General features: G+C 38.5%; 1 protein-coding gene across 3 annotated transcripts in view; it reads right to left on the minus strand.

The window, feature by feature from the left end:
* Window positions 1-2,693: 2,693 nt before the first annotated feature.
* Window positions 2,694-17,105, minus strand: part of LOC148648767 (transmembrane protein 237A-like) — a 28,879-nt gene continuing 14,467 nt past the window's right edge. For all 3 annotated transcript variants that reach the window (XM_088606681.1, XM_088606678.1, XM_088606679.1), the window contains 8 exons: window positions 11,089-11,215; window positions 9,339-9,496; window positions 6,841-6,964; window positions 5,740-5,931; window positions 4,977-5,050; window positions 4,328-4,415; window positions 3,693-3,814; window positions 2,694-2,974 (listed from right to left, as the gene is read on the minus strand). In XM_088606681.1, the coding sequence (XP_088462807.1) occupies window positions 2,907-2,974; window positions 3,693-3,814; window positions 4,328-4,415; window positions 4,977-5,050; window positions 5,740-5,931; window positions 6,841-6,964; window positions 9,339-9,496; window positions 11,089-11,215 (953 nt within the window). In that variant the 3' untranslated portion in view covers window positions 2,694-2,906. The remainder of the gene's footprint in view (window positions 2,975-3,692; window positions 3,815-4,327; window positions 4,416-4,976; window positions 5,051-5,739; window positions 5,932-6,840; window positions 6,965-9,338; window positions 9,497-11,088; window positions 11,216-17,105) is intronic.

The raw sequence follows: 17,105 nt of genomic DNA on the forward strand, positions 1-17,105 counted from the left end.
ACTCTGTAAGAGCTCTATATGAAAGTAGGCACCCTTGTTACAATGCACAAGCTCAATGTCTTTCTGGCAGCTTTGACAAAAACACTTTCACCTTCCCTTTCAATGTATCTGAAAAGCCCAGCCCACATATAACCCTTGGAGAATAAGTAAATTAGTTAGGCTCTTGCAGAAAAGAATTTAATTCATGACATACAAAGGACCCTTTTATGGATGCTTTTCTCATTGCGGAAACGGAGGATTTTCACTTTTTATTTTTTATATATATATGGATGAAAAAGCATGCAACATTTTCTGGAACGAGAATACTATAGTTATAGCTTATGTACTTTCACAAAAAGTTGTCAATTTGTTTTAAGCCCTCTGACCAGCAATAAAGCTTGTGCACTTTTACCCAATGAGGTCAAGGTGGAACAGTGCCTGATCAGGTCACCTTTAAAAAGGCCTTAATTCAAAGCTTAGGTCACTGCAGCAAAAAGGCCACAGTTAGTCAGTTTTCTGTGCATTCCATAATGTTTTGAATGTCACCAGAAGCAAGGGAGAAGGCCATCGGCATGCTGCAGGCAGGCATGTCATGTGCCAGCGTTGCCAGACACTATGGAGTAAGCCGCTCCACTGTATCCCGACTGCAGAGAAGGTTTCAGTAGATCGGCAGGAGAGATTACTGTCCAAGATCCCATCGCCCATGAGTGACCACACCAGAGCAGGACCAACACATCAGACTGGTCCATCTGAGAGATCGTTTCAGATCTGCCACCCGTACTGCTGCTGAAACTGCCGGCAGACACAATGCCCGCCTCAGTGACAGGACAGTGAGGCTCCATGCTGCTGGCCTGTCAGAGATCCTCAGCTCACACCCCCTAGATGTCTGGGGCGAAGAAGTGGCTCTGTGGCTAAGGATCTGCACCTATGGCTGGAAGGTTGCTGGTTCAAATCCCACAGCTAGCAGAGGAATCCTACTCCCTTTGGCTCCAGAGCAAGGCCCTGAACCCCAACTGCTCCAGGGGTGCCATATAAATGGCTGACCTTGTGCTCTGACCCCAAGCTTCTCTCCCTCTCTGTCTCATGGAGAGCAAGTTGGGGTATGTGAAAAGACAAATTCCTAATGCAAGAAGTTGTATATGGTCAATAAAGTGATCTTATCTTACACCAGACTGGCTTGGGCCAGACAGAGGTTGCGATGGACTGCAGTGGCATCAGGTCCTTTTCATGGATGAGTTACTCTTCAGTCTGTTCCACGCAGACAGGAGGGCCAGAGTGTGGAGAAGGAGGTGTTGCATTTCTGTTTCCCATCAGTATATATACAGTTTAAATAACTCACTTCCTTGAGACCTACTATCTTTTTAATGCACAAAAGCAAGAAACAATTATCCATAATATTAAATGGAATACCTAACAAAGACAAAATAAATATCACTACATATTAAAGAAATTCTATTGTTGAATGAACTTTTTTTCACATAGCCTTCCAATAAGGTCACTTTAAAAAAAAGTTTGAAAAAAGGTTCTGAACTGTGTAACACCTCACTACACATAATTCAGACAAAAGCATAAGGGATTTGAAATGGATCAGAAACCTAAGAATAATGGTAAGAAAACAACAGGTCTCTCTAAGAATAGAAGGTCTATTAATATTAATATTTATTAAAACCATGATGTCATAAATTGTATTGTTTTGCACTATTTTGTTGTGGTAAATAAAAGGTTGGCAAATAAAATGATGGTTGTACTCTCATTGGCTCTGCTTCTATTACCCCCACAGTTCAATAACATTAGTGGATAATTTCCATTTTTAAACCGCAGTATCATATTTAGATATTGAAATTCCATCTTGTGGCATTTGGAGTACTGTCCAAAAACACAGCAGAAAAGTGAGGAAAATCAGATATTTGATTAGGGTTAACATGTTATGGTGTTATGTTAAACTTGTTAAACTTTTCTGGAGTTTATCATTATTGACTTTGTCCTCTTATTTTAATAGAATGAAACTGAATCTGGTTACCTAGGCCTAAGCAAATTGGTTAAAAAAGGAAACGGTTCAATCAACTTAATATCCAAACTGTAAAAAAAAACAGATGACTCAAGAACCACTCCTGAGGAACCCTGGGTTAATGCTACCCAATACTTCCCCTTATTAGTAGCCTTTGCCTATTTGTTTAAGTCATTCTGGAGTTCAATTTATAATGATGATGAATCTTTGATGCTGATACCTTGGGGATCAAGTCACCCCCCTGAGCACTGTTATGAAGATAGAGCGGGTAGTGTTAATATTCAAAGATATGCTGTTCAATTATCCTTTCATTTTTCTGTTTTTGCATGCATTATAAAAAGCATAGAATATATACCACTGTGCAAGTCATTTTATATCATTCAACAATTTTACTAGGTGCTTTTTCTCATTTATGCAGTTTAAATTTTAAATAAACTCTCACTGAGGGACTTCAGCATTGGAACAGCATAAAAGTAAATCTATAGTTTGTAATAGCTATTAAGGAATTCACTGAGCCTGGAGAAGACATAAAATTCACATGGAAAAAGAATTAAATAATAGCAGCAGCAGTATTGGGATATTGATTCCTGATGATTAAAACATTCTTTCAGCTCCTTTGAAAACAAAGTATAAAAACTCACTGGATGAAAATAAGAGATTGTCTTTTTGATTATCGTTTTTTCAAGAAAAAAAGCCAAGGACTCAATTTTCACAAAGGTACGTTGTATTTAAAAAAAAATAACTACACATTGTAAAAATGTATACCTACAGATACACACATCATAAAAATACAATACACAATACAAAAATAAATTTCTTAAAAAAAACATCAAGCAGGGTACATTTAAGTTGTTTACAGTACATAAACAGACCATCAAGGATACAATTTCAAACTAGTTTAAACAAACTAAAAAAATCTTTATGCCTGAATTTCATTTTTTTCCTCTGTCTTTGGGTACTCTTCCAATTCCATACCAAACAAGCTCTCTAGAGGGGGGAAAAATAAAGAAAAATGATGAATTCCGCTTCAGAAACATGCTTATGGGCAGATCAGCTTCACTGTATTGACAGAACAAAGCACACAGACACGCAGAGACAATGAATGACTCCCACAGCCTGCAGGACCTACTAATTTCAAATGCTATTGTTTTCATCCTGATACTTTGGGTTCTGTACATATGAAAGTGCAGAAAAACGCTACTGTCAAAGCTTATATAGATCTTGCCAACAAAAGAACAAATTCAAAAATCATAACTTGAATATACTCCAACTTCAAAGGTCTTATAGCCCCAAAATGCATGAAACATGAGGTGCCATTACTTGAATCTCGGCTACCTCAGATGTTCCTTCATGTTCCATCATTTCACGTTTGTACACGGACGGCTGAGTAATTACATGCCAAGAGCTGTATCAGTACAGAGAGACACCAGTTTGGCATTAAACAAACACTAAATGTCACTTTTGTGCTGTGACTCACAGCAGTGTGTTTGACCATAATAGAACTTATGTTTAAAGAATAGACTGTGGCAGACTGGCGACTGTTCAAACTCTAGTTTAAAATTGCTTTTCATTAGGGGGAAAAATGATTTTCAGTCCTGCTCTGACAGATAACATTCAATTCCAGCAACATCCAGACAGCGCCTTAGAAAACCGAAATCCATGTTCTTTAGTTTCACTTGTAAACTTCATAAAAGGTGTTTCCTACCTTCTGTGTAATCCGTCAGTGGTCTGGTGGAAAGGAAAACCCAGGCCAGTCCCACCAGCAGTGCCACTACCAGATTGACCACAACCCAGGGCTGTAGGATCTGATGTTCAGTGCCAGCAGGCCTGTTCCCAAAGACAAAATATCAAACCCCCAATTAAGATTTCCCTTTTATCCCTGCTAAACAAATCAAAATGGGTCGAAGATTAACTGGAGAACATCTAGTGTTCACATTATTAAATCTTACACATCTGAAAATTTCATTATGAAGTGCTACGCCATGCTTCCAAGTGTACAAAATTAATCTAAGCAGGAGTCTCAATAGAGCAACGCAGTGTATTAATCCATACACTTTCTCCAAAAATCAAATAAAATCACACATTTAATGCGGATTTTGAAAGTTTAGTGGCAAAATAGGATAGCCTAAATAGCATAATGTTTTCAGATTATGACCTAACTACTGAAATGTGCTGCTTAGAAGAAGAGGTCTAGAACATATTTCATTCACTTGGCCAATATCTGTAATATCAAATATTACATCTCTCTCTGTGTCAAGACTGGTCCTTTACGTAGATTCAAAGGCATTACATTAAGTTCAGCAGTATGAAAAAAAGCAATTAACTTATACCAGTCTTTACCATAAGGTTTCGTTGTTAGGTGAGTAAAGGTTTATTCGGTCACTGGTCATCTGCTGGCTCAAAGACAAGATGAGAGCTACAAAATACACTGGTGGGAAGAGAAGAACATACCATGGCATGCCATTAAATTTATTTTCTCTGTGATGAAAAAACATTAGATGGCAAAAAAAAATCAAGAGAATTCTATTCTGTGACTATAATAGCACATCATGCTTCAAAAAAAGTGAGCATAAAAATGCCTCTAACAAACAAAGCAACTTTAAGCATGTCTGAAAGAATGAACCTGTCCATTCTGGAGATGACGATGATGATGATATGCAGGCAATTCTAAGAAATGGCATGCAATTTTGGCCTGGACCAAGTATTTCCAAGACAGCAGTGAAGTGTCAATCCATCCATTGGTTAATTGGTTAAAACTGGCCCTAGGGTGAGTGTGTCTGCGTGTGCCCTACTGATGGGCATCCCATCAAGAGTGTACCCTGCCTTGTGCCCATTGCTCCTGCTCTCCCATGACCCTGAACTAGATGAGGTGGTTAGAAAATGGATGGATGGTATAGTGTTCATCTCATGCCTTTACCAACCAACTATCTCCCACTCCCCCTGCAAAGACATTTTCGATGTGCTGAAATGGACTAAATATACTACTCACAGAAGGAAGCCACAGCAGCTGGATCTAATGTGAGGAACCCACGGAGAGCCACTGATGCTTTAACTAAGTTTACCCTACAAATCCAGAAATGCTAACAATTAGAGCACAAAATAACATCTCACATTCTTAAATATTTAACAGCCTCTGACCTGGGCTCATAGTAGATCAAAATTTCAATGCACCTGCAAAACAGACTAAGTTCTGCTGGATGTCATTTGGTAGAAACTATAAATCATCTTATGGCAATTCAAAGACTGGCGTTTTTATGATCGTTCATAATTCACCCCTTACGTTTTTTTTTCTCGCTCTTTCTGCTTTCCTATTTGACAATTTTAGGGAGTAGTTAATCTCCGAAAGAATGTGATATTCAGTCGTTTGACAATAATAAAGCATTAAACTCTCTTGAAAGAAAATTCCATCATGAGAAAGCAGCAAAACAAGCACACATTGACACCGCCTCAGTCCAGTATTGAAACCTTTAATCACCACGTTAAGAAAAATAAGCAAAAGAGCTTTCTTCATCATCTAGACATTAGGGGGAAATGTACTTAAACGCATCTTAACAGTGCTCATTAGACCTTTAAAGGCATGTAGAAAGGACAGAAATAATTGTTGCAACATCTATCTGCAGGCCACATAGAAATGATGAGGAAAAGCAGCAGGCGTCACAAATGTACTGTGACATGGGTGATGTTGCAATGCCAAAGCTCATTAGTAGCAGTCAAAGACTGATTCACAGTGTAATTCAGAGGGACCATTGTACCTGTCGAAGGCAGATACAGTGCTTAGGGCCAGCAGCAGGTAGAGCAGGGACTGCGAAGGGTAGGCCAGAGTCTTGTACTGTTGCAGCAGGTTGGGAAGGGCAGCAAGATCATTCCCTGCCAGCACGTACACAACGATGATATTCCACACCGCGTAACCCGCCAGGAAGCCGTGTGAAAACAAGCCGATTACCCTGAGAGAAATTGTTTTAAAAAAAAAGCAAACATTGACATGAGATTCGCCTTAAAGGCTGAATTCGCTAGGACAAAGACCTGGCGGCGCCCATGACCTGCTCTTTACCAGACAATCCCAAACAACCAGAGGCCTGAACACTAACTGCATCCACACAACAGGCAATGAACAGGAGTGGGCGCAAGTCATAGCAACTCATTTAATAATCCTGGGGCTAATCATGAAAAACAGATTATAAATAGACATTCGTGGTTGTTTTAGAGTTGAAGCACATTTTCAACTATACAACCCTCTGTGTACCTCCCCTGTGTTAAGAGGATCCATGGAAACACCTACAAGCACTCCGAATAGCAGCACATCTCTCACTGGGACACTGCTAAAGGTAAACAACAAAATCTGACGCACAACATGGGTATGGTTTCAAGTTCGAGTTCAAGTTTATTGTCATTACACTCATATACATGGTATATGGTATAACGAAATGCTCTTTAGCTAGCTCTCGGACATAAGTAGTACAAAGAGAAAAAAAACCACAACAACAACAACAACAACAACAATACAATTGTGTAGCAAAAGAAAGACAGAGACAACAGGCAGTGTGCAAAAAACAACAACAGATGGTGTGCAAAAAAACAACAACAACAGGCAATGTGCAAAACAACAAAAAGGTAACAGGTTATGTACAAAAATACGCATCAACAGAATAAAATAAAGGGGTAGAAAGTATGGGGAGTGAGCTTTTGACATGTATGGTAGAGGGAGATTTTCAATGTGCGTTTGGGTTTTTGGTAAGAAAGAAAGAAAGAAAGGAAGGAAGAAGGCACTGTGAGGTTCAGATCATAGGTGAGATCATAGGTGTTTCCACAATGTCCTCAACGAAGAACAGAGGAAAGTGTAAGAGGAAGCAAACCTGAATCCTCGGTGCACCCTCATGGCTACATCTTTCGTGGTCCAGAGAGGTTTCACCTCCATGTAATCGTCCACCTGCTCGGCAGGCTTGTTGAGTTCTGACCGCTCTGCAGCTTGGAATCGACCTAAGGATGTAGGAAGCGTGTCAAAATCAAGGTTGAGACATTTTTGGAAGCACATGCCGAGCATTGGATATTTTGTTCTCCAAATATTCTCAAGAGATGACAAAACGAGCTGAACACGGATGCAATAAAAACAATCCAGTTGGAACTAAAGCAGTCGTGGTGAATATCAGTTATATGCACTATATAGAGTTTCTAACTTCAATAAACAAACCACAGTCTACCCTCTCATTACCCTTGTAGGGGCTAGGGGCATCTTGAGTAGGCTCATATCATGTTCTGGGGGAGTTTTGATAACCTTGTCTTTCTGGCCGGACAGTAGTTCCCACAGCTAGGAGGATTATGGCAAAATCTCTATCTAGGATTGCTCACTGACCAAATCAGTCGGTTTGGTCAAAGGATTACAAGGTAGTGTGTGTGGAAGGACAGTTATTGCTGCTATTTCACAACTCTTGGTTCCCAGGTCTGTATCCAGACTCTATGTAGAGCTTCCGTATTTTCCTGTTTGCATGGGTTTCATTCAGGTATTCTGTTTTCCTCCCACCTTTCAAAGACATGCTGACTAGTTTAACTTGTTGCCTGTAAATTGCTTGGGCATAGACTGGTGTCTCTGTATGGCAGTGACCCTTGTCAGGAGTCATCGGCTTTCTGATAGTGGATGGACATATGGATTTCAGTGCAATCGTTTTCAATCTTCAGCTGCAAGTTTATAACATTGGCATATAGCATTTTCAGTTAAAAAAAAAGATGAGCAGAGTGCTCTCAGTTCACCTAAAGTGGATGTTTCAAAATACCCAATATTCTTTTTATTTTATTGTTAATATTTCAGGCCACACTGATGAAATGTGTCATTAATTTCTTTACTGTCTCATTAGTGCACAGATGCTGTGAGGAAAAAAGATCTGCTCCCACCGGGAACACCGGGACACAGTGTGAAACTGCTGTGATGGAGTACATTTTGTCTAGGGATTTGCTTTCTCAGCTCAAGGCTTGACATTTACTTTAACTTACAGGCAATGCTGATTCTGAATAAATAATGTGAAACTGGCTCTTTTATAGCATGCCCACCAGTGCCTCTTGCCAGTTTTTACTCTGGAGTGGTTTGGAACCAAAGTCCAAAGCCCACTTTAGTAATTTGGTCAAATCCTAATTAACGCAACAGAGAGGCTACATACTGTTTGCTGAATTTATTTGAAATAACTTGTCTGCCTGAGGGAACGACAACTTAAACATAAGGACAAGACTGATAGGACATCCCCCCCAACCTCGCTTTGAGACAGATGAACCTGGGACTGGATGAAAGAAAAATGTGCAAAAACCTTAGTCCTTAGAAGACGAAACATTTATACGCAGAAGAGCAGAAGTGAGTGAGAGCAGAATTTTGACCTTCTCCCAAACATCTGTTCAAAAACTCCATTAGTCGTCTTTCATATCAGTTTCCATCCAGCTTGTCAGTTTCAAATGGCTCTTGAAGGGACAGAGCACAGTCATACGAAGGATTTGAATCACATTTTGAAATGAGATATCCGCAAATTTTCTTTACATTTTAGTTTTACATTTTAAATGTACATTTTAGGTCGTGTAGCATGGTGTTCACACACTTCTTTTACCATTCTGGGTTTGCAATTAAAAAAAAAACATTTATATTTTCCATATAAAAATGTTTGGTTTTGAACACATCCTTTTCCTGTGTTAAAACCCAAAGCCAAGAATTTACAGTGCACATTCAATTAAAAAAAAGGCCAGTTTGGACATATCCCAAGCTGCAGAGAACTGGGTGGTGAGGAAAGACACAGTGCACTTCTTTTTAGATTTGCCACAACTAGTGAAACTAAAAAACATTAAACCAAAATGAAAAAAAGTGCAAAAACAACACAATGTTGTTCAGTTTATCAATAAAATACTGAGTCTGTGTTGAGATGATACATCAATTTTTTTATACAGTTGATTTTAACACAAGATTTCATTGGACCTTTTTGAAATTTAATTTGCACTGATCGAATAGCAACTACTTTTGACAGACATATCCTGCCAGTGAATACAGGTCCGGACATGAATTCATCTTGAAATTGCTAAATCTTTGTGCTTTTTTTCAGATGGTATACTGCATGTATGTGTGTATCACATGATATAAAACTTTAAAAAGCCACTGTTTTCATCTATGATTAAGTCTATCCCATCTACAAATGGTGAGAAATCATGACGTTTTTCTTTTTTTTACACTAACCATAATCCAAGAGTCCTAAACATGGTGAACTGTCCTGTTCCTACTACATTAGAAGACCAGAAGCACAACAATGGAACAAACACAACATTCCCCGTGCAAATGTTTCACCGAAAGTGCAGGATTCACCATCACAGCAAAGTTTAAACTCACGGTTTCGCTCCACAAACACTTTGCCAACAGGTTGGCTGTTGCCCAGAGGAGCGGAGAACAGGGAATGCTGGGGAATGGGGTGTTGGACGTCTGTGATGATGTCGTCTTCCTCCACCCCCAGCTCATTGGTGTACTGAAGATCAGCTGTCCGTGATTTCCTAAGGAACATAAGAAGGGTACAAATGAGAGGAGGCCATTTGGTCCTTCTAGCCTGTTTGATGATTAGGAACTACTTGATCCTAGGATCTTTATGCAGATGTTTCTTTAAAGTAGCCAGAGTACCAGGCACCTCATAGTCTGCTCTATCCAGGGGTAAAAAGGTTCAGTTCTTTAAAGATAGGAGGACTAGGAATGTATTTCTTTCTTGAAAATTTGAAACAATCAAAGACTATGTGATTGTATCAAGGAAATCTGAATTTGAGACCTGCTGAATACTTTTTAAAGCAATCAGCTGCATTTCTCATATGATATATTCACCCCATTTGAGTTTAGCAATTGAAGCGTCACCTATTTACTGGACTAATAACATGGACAGTTAAAATGATAGTGTCCAGTATTTTATTGAATGAAACATATTTCCTGTCCTAGTATCTCCACATCAACTTGCTACACCTGCAAAATGGTCATTCTGGCACACAAATACCAAATTTGCTGTGAAGCATCAGTTCTATTAGTGAATGGAATGGGTAATTGGCACTACATGTCCTTGCATTAGTTGTAATCATCCTAATTCAAATAGCCAAATATTCATTTTAGAGCTCTGAGTAAATCTCATTAGATCAGTGTTACTGGTTCAGTGAAATGCAATTGTATCATAATCTGAAAAACAGTCATACAGAAAGGTATTGTTAATTATTCATAATGAGCCTAGACACAGGCATATACAGAATTTACATAAAAGATAGCAAAACCCACCACTCCACTATGGGATTTATGTGCACAGCCAATATTTACAAATATTAAATCTCACATGGCCATCCTAGATCTTTGGTGTAAAATCAATTATAATTAGCCAAGAAGGTACGGTTTTAAAAGAACATAGGCAATAATATAGCTTAATCCTAATCCTAATTTTCTCAAAAACAATCCAGAATCTCATTTTCAAAATTCTAAATTCAATCCAAACCATTTTGGAACAGTTTTTAATGTAAATTTGTCTTCCATCTTAAATGATTTGACAAGTCTTTACTTTAGATTCCACATGTAACTTGGAGATAAAGTCCACACAAAAAAATACTTTTAGAGATTACTAAAAAAAATGGTACTGCTTTATTTGAACATTGGTGCATAATGGTTTCATAAGCCCTTAATAACTGTTACACAAAACGTTGTAATTACAAGCATAATGCTTTATAGAGACATGCAAATGGCATAACATGTCCATAAGAGGCCATGATATTCATAGCAGTTATGAAGGGATTATAAAGCCTTTATGCAACAAAATTCAAATAAAATGTGACCAATGTCATGTTAATGTTAAGACTTCAGAGTCCATGGGCATGGGATAAGATTTTTTTTAAGGTCATGTGATGGTAACTCAACACATCTTAATACAGATACGTTACCTAATGCATTATCCTAGCTAGCTCCCTGACATCCGACACGTTTCAAGTCTTTGATTTGTCATTGGTACATATAAAACAGACACAAATGTTACTTCGACAAGTTAAATAACTCAAAGTCACCGAGACCCAAGAAGACCAGCGCCGCACGCCTAAGTTGTCCGGCTCAACGTGCTCTGCATGCTCACTTGGTTTTTTTCCGAGGTTTGCGAGCCACCTCCTCTCCATCGGCCTGCTCGGCTCCTTCTCCATCGGCCAGGTCCTTCTGCTCCGAGGGATCGGAGGCGCTGTGCTGCATGAATGAGGTTTCGGAATCTAAAAGGGCAAGACGTGATCATGGTCAACATCCGCCACTGCGATTCTCGTTTTTGATCGGCATTTTTAATGAACAACTTGCATGGCGGCCAGCACACCTAGGTTCACCCCACAATGCCCTATGTTACTAACAGGGCTCCTGCAAAGATTGACACAGCTATCTCGGCAGTAATGTTAACGTCGTTACAGCTTGGCACATGTCTACCTTTGTCAATGGAAAGGTGGGGTGTGTGTGCATGGGCTGAACCGGCAAACAACGAGTCAGAATTTAATATATTAAAGAGGAATTAAAAATCCTCAAATTTGCTAATACAATTTAGAGGCACGTGCTTCATTTGAATTCAACGAGTTGTACCTAGCTTATGCTCACAGCAACGTTATTAAGTTTGGAGATTATGCAAATCCACTTTTCCAAGAAAGTGAAATGAGAAGCGATTGCATTTATCCTCTTTCCACAAGGTTCCTGGAATGATGGATTACGTTGTTAATTACTGTAACAATTTATTCATTTCTTAGGGAGCATTTTAAACTGCTGCTGTTGGGGAAGGAATCCACTTAATGAGGGATCATAGGCTGTACTTAACATAAACAAAACTATTTGAAGAGCTACAGCTACCCGGGGTGTAATTATTGTCTTGTGTGCAGTAGCGATAAGGAGGTAGCACGAAGCCTGTGGACAGCCAAGCACTGGGCTGTCAATCAAAACTGCCAACTAGAAACAATGAAAAAGGATGACATAAGTAATATATTCAGTTTCCTCTACCTATTCCTTCCACTTTGCTAGAATAGAGTCCTAGGTGCAGAGGTAAATCTGCCATAAGGCTTGTGGAGGAGGGAGACTCGAATCATCGTACTTTTAAAAAGTACCCACAAAATCCTTGCACCCCATTCTTGCACCCCTGTCAAGCCTACCCAATCCCAACATATTTGTTTCAATGACAACATTATCACAGATAATAATTGTATTTTTTCATGAATGCAAAATTATTGTGTTAAAAATAATTCTTTTTTTTAACACAAAAGCAATTCCCTTGAGACCAGGAAATACGTCAGACAGGAAATGTCCAGAGCTTTTCTACCAGGATAGAGCACTTGGTGCCAAAGATCTTTTTTTCTTTAATTAGTACAGTGAATTCTTATTACTATAGCACATCAGTGAAAATGATGGAAGAGATGGGAAGTAAAAGTTTATTTGATTTACATGGGAAGGAAGAGCTGAAAGGCAAATTTCCACAGTGGTGTATCTGTGGAGAAAAACCAATAGACAGACAGAAGCCAACTAAAATGCAAAGACTCATTACAGTGGCACAAGGCATTAATTGCCTTTTATGCTTTTAAACAGAACAAATGCCACAGTAAAGAGGATGAACAGACATCCAGAATGACCAGGTTAACCAGAAAGGTCAAATTAAGAAGCAAGTTACGACAAAAAAGATTAATTAGACTGAGTAGAAAATAGTGCAGGAAAGAAAGAAAACACGGTTTTAATAACCATGCAAATAAAATGGTTTGCTAAATTAGGCCCTGTTTTGTATTTCCATAATGATTTAACAGGGATCAAATCAATTAACCCCCTTTAAATGCAAAACAAAAATCTTCTAAACCTTCAATTTTCAAATGAGAAATTATTTTCCTGTCAATCATGATCCTCTGTGATTACTGCACAAATCTTTAATGCTTGCAACAGGGTATTATTAAAGGGGCAAACTGGAGGCTAAGCAAAAGCTAAACTAGATATAGAGCATATTGTTTGCATTACCTTTTACATTTCAGAGTTTAAGTTTTGTTCATTTTCATATCAGAGTAGTAGTTCATTCTTTATTGATCAATTTTGTTAATAAATTGTTCTGTCATTAATTTAACCCTGGAGGCTCCAACTCATGTTGAGGAGGCCCTCAATTCAGTAGGTTTTGCAGGTAACCATGAGTTTGGCCCATGACTTGGACCACATGGCATCAGCTAAGCAGGTGATCTGTTTAATTCAGGATTAATCAAATAATTAAGATAGTCTGACACAAAAGCTTGCAGCCATTGAGTACCAGAGTCTTCTAAAGTAATCAAGTTACACTTAGATATTTGGCCTCTCCAGGCCTCTCTCTGGAATCAAGACCTGAATTTTATTATACAGTATGTCTGGAAATCACACCAATTTTTCAGGTCAGTATACATACCATACAGGTGTACGTTTGTGCACCACTTCAGCCACCCAAAAAAATTGACACAGCACTTATTATATTGTGGGATTATAAGAAACATGCATGATACTGGTAGCTTTAACTGTCTAAAAGTCATTTATATGAAGGATTAACTGCACTTGAACTGGATCTATTTTAGTCTCATCTGTAGTTTCTAATCTACAGTATGCCTGCATTGCAATTACAAAATTGTTAAAGCAAGGTAGGCATACTGTAGCTATTCTTAAGCTGTACATACAGTACACCTAGTTGCACGTTAAATTAGAAAAGCAGAAAAACATTTTAAAAATGGTATTGAAATGAGCGTGCATTTCAGGCCACTGTAGGGTTTGGGTTACAAGAACCCATTAACTGTTGACTTCAGACTTCAGTTATACATCTAGTTGCACGTTAAATGACAAAATTAAGAGAGTGTACCCAATAGAACAGTTTTTCTTAAAACTTCCTTTGACTTGGTTTTTAAGTACAGAAAGGTGCATTATCCAGTATAAGCAGCCAAGTGTCTCTGAAAAAAAAAATTTGCAGATAGGAGCAAATTATCAGTCATCCTAATGTCCCCTTGGGACCCAAAATCCACCTCTGAGCATAAAAAATGTCTAAGTAGTGCAAGAATGCTAACCCTAACCCTAGCTGGGGTTTCAACGAAGCAATCCTGAAATCTGTCTCTGAAACCTTCCAGTCATCAGATTTGAAAATGTGATGTCATAAAACGTGTCTAAAACAATCAAAACCACTGAAAAAAGCTCTTGGAAATGTATCTTCTTCAATAATGCGTCTTCTTTAGGCAAATTTTCAATCAGTTCAAAAGTGCAGGAAAAATGGTATTGAAATGAGCATATGTTTCAGCCCATTATAGGGACTGGGTTACAAGAACCATTAAATGTTGATTCCAGTTACAGTTATACTGTACCAGTAAGCATTTTCACTGGTGCATCTTTCCCTTGATATTAGCATGTAGCTACAAAACAACAGGACAATTGGGAATGCACTGATTACGTGTTATGCACACTAGAGGTTTGTGTTTAAAATCCTACCAAAACAGTGGCATAGCCGAATTTCTTCACAGGGTTTCTACGCCTGTGGAATGAATACCTGTTTGACCTTCTGTATCAGTATATGTCAAGCTATCAAATAAGGGTGTGTTTGAGTTTGTACCATTTTGGACATTTGTTTCAGTTACGGTATATTATCCTTATCAACAACAGGCTTTTCTAACCAACATCTCCTTTATCCTCTCAGAAATTAAGATATAATTTGAAAATAATTTTCAGGCAGCAGTCAAGAGCTTTAGATATTTTTTTTATGTATCCACAACATCATATTACAATTCTCAGTGCACTAGGGTCTTTGGGCTTGCAGTATTAAGGCCCGCAAAACACTACCAGAAAAAGTTATTTTTTTCTCAATGGAATGAATCCTTATCTATTCCATTCGTTACTGACTTTATTCAATGTTTACAGGGGTCCAAAGAAAGGATGAAGATATTGAAATCAGAGATTACACTCTACTTCTATTGGGCTATCACCCAGAGCAAACATCTCTGTGGAAAAATAAGCTTAAGGCAATATGTACAGAGTGCGTCATGCCAGTACGGTGAAACATTTAAGGGAAACAAATAGCAACTGTCTATTAATTGTTTCAAGTGCCCATGTAAATACTTCATATTGGAGATCCATTGGTGGACCAAAAGGAGGTCATTCTCCTTGTGGGGAGGTGGAACTGTTAAATTCTGGTTTGGACATTCAACTATGCTTTTGTTTGGAAAATTATGGTCAATGTGTGTCCTCTTAAAATCAGTTGAAGACATTTATAACATTGATTTGTTTCCCAAGTTGAGGAAGGTGTACACTATAATATGACACACAAAATAGGCTAGGCAGTGCGGAGAAGAAACCCCAGAAAAAACAAACCCGTTGAGTGTTTTCCCACTCCAATTTGATGGTGGTCCGTCTTGACAGAACTGTCCAGCCAACACCATTCTCAGCCTGTCTTTTAAAATTCGCAGGTACAGCTGCCTCTCTTGATGACTACGCTCTTCTTTATCACTGCTGTCATTCCCTGTTAGAGAGACACCTCTGCCTTCTTCTCTCCTTAATCGAACGCGACAGATCCATTCCTTGGCTGTCGCTTGATCTGCAGCTGTTCTTAGATTTGTCCATTTTATGTGCACTGAAAAGTTCCTAAGAAACGGAAACATGGTTTCGAGCAGATATAATTTAATTTCAGTCCCAAATTATTATTTTTTTTTGCTTTCCACCTCCTTTTGTTTTACTTTTACTATACTATAATCCAATTATCACTGCTAAGTTATAGGACAGCATGGTGGAGCAGTGTTTGGGGCCAAGGGATCAATTACAGACCTGGGATGCTCCAGTATCTGCATGGAGTTTGTATGATCTCCCCATGTTCACGAGTATTCCCTCCAGGTGCTCCGGTTTCCTTCCACAGTCCAAAGGCATACCGGATATCATATCTACGAGACATAGCTACAAGAAGTCTATGTTCTTGAGAAGTGAATGACCATGCTGTAGCATCACCACCTGGTGGCTTGATGTCATCACATTTCACAAGCTGAGCGAGGCTGGGATGGGGCAGTCTCTTGCATTACTGGGAGATGCAAAGTGCTGCAGAAGTCATGCGGGGGAGACCAGTGTCACTTTTTCCTGTGGACTGACATTGTGGAGACCGAGGACAGAAGGTACCGGACCCAGTGAAATCAGGGTCCTGATGCATTGGTCATTAAAAACTCCATGGCAATCAACAAAATGACAGGTAAACCAGGACCTTTTTTTTCTTAAACCTCTCTCATACTAATAAAAGAAACTTCAACAACATGACAATTTTCTCTTTTTTTGCGAATTAAAACAGTTCTATACACATATGATACCGGTGTGAGTGTGCTACTGATTTTTTAAATTGTATTTTTATTTAAGTTAAAAAGGATACCAAGACAGGCTCCAGTAAAAAGAAAAGAGACAGAATTCCATTAACCGAACCTCTCCTGTACCAACATCAACGGTTTCTTTTGCCTTTGTATATCTAGAGGTACTGTATTAACTTCAGTATTCTGGCTAAAGTCCATTTTGGCCTTCCTAAAGTTTTCCCTTCATTAAACTGGCAAAACATTCTGTCCACCTAACATGCTGTGCAGTAGAGCTATTCCTGTTTCTCGTATTGGTGCTGTGGTTCCCAGGTAGATTAAATGGGTCCCTTTGCATATTTAAAGATATAGGTAAAAGCACCATATATATGGAATTATACGAAACAAACCAACCACCACATTTTGCATACTTATGCAAGTATTACAATGTTGCATTTATTTTATAATGGGTTTGCTATGCTTGGAAATTTAATATAAAAATAATATTATATTTCTATAATATAAACATTTCTCACAAATTATCTGGATGTTCCAGGTAAGAAAACAGATAAGACTCCTATTACATAGTATTTTGATCCAATGTTGCTCTTACAACATGAACACACACAATCTTGTTTTGAGAAGTCCTGTGAACATAAAACTCAGAAATGTTGAAAATCGGCTACGTAACTCCAAAGCACTTCCCAATACAAATTTCTGAAATGTATCTTTCTTTCTTACTACTGACATATTCTGGCTAAAACGAAATGCTTTGTTGCTTTTCACATGACTTGAGATGTGACTGTGGCATGACTTATACTTTCTAAACAAAAAT

Source organism: Lepisosteus platostomus, chromosome 14 (assembly GCF_059453375.1).
Source record: "Lepisosteus platostomus isolate fLepPlt1 chromosome 14, fLepPlt1.hap1, whole genome shotgun sequence".
In the NCBI taxonomy this organism is placed as follows: domain Eukaryota; kingdom Metazoa; phylum Chordata; class Actinopteri; order Semionotiformes; family Lepisosteidae; genus Lepisosteus; species Lepisosteus platostomus.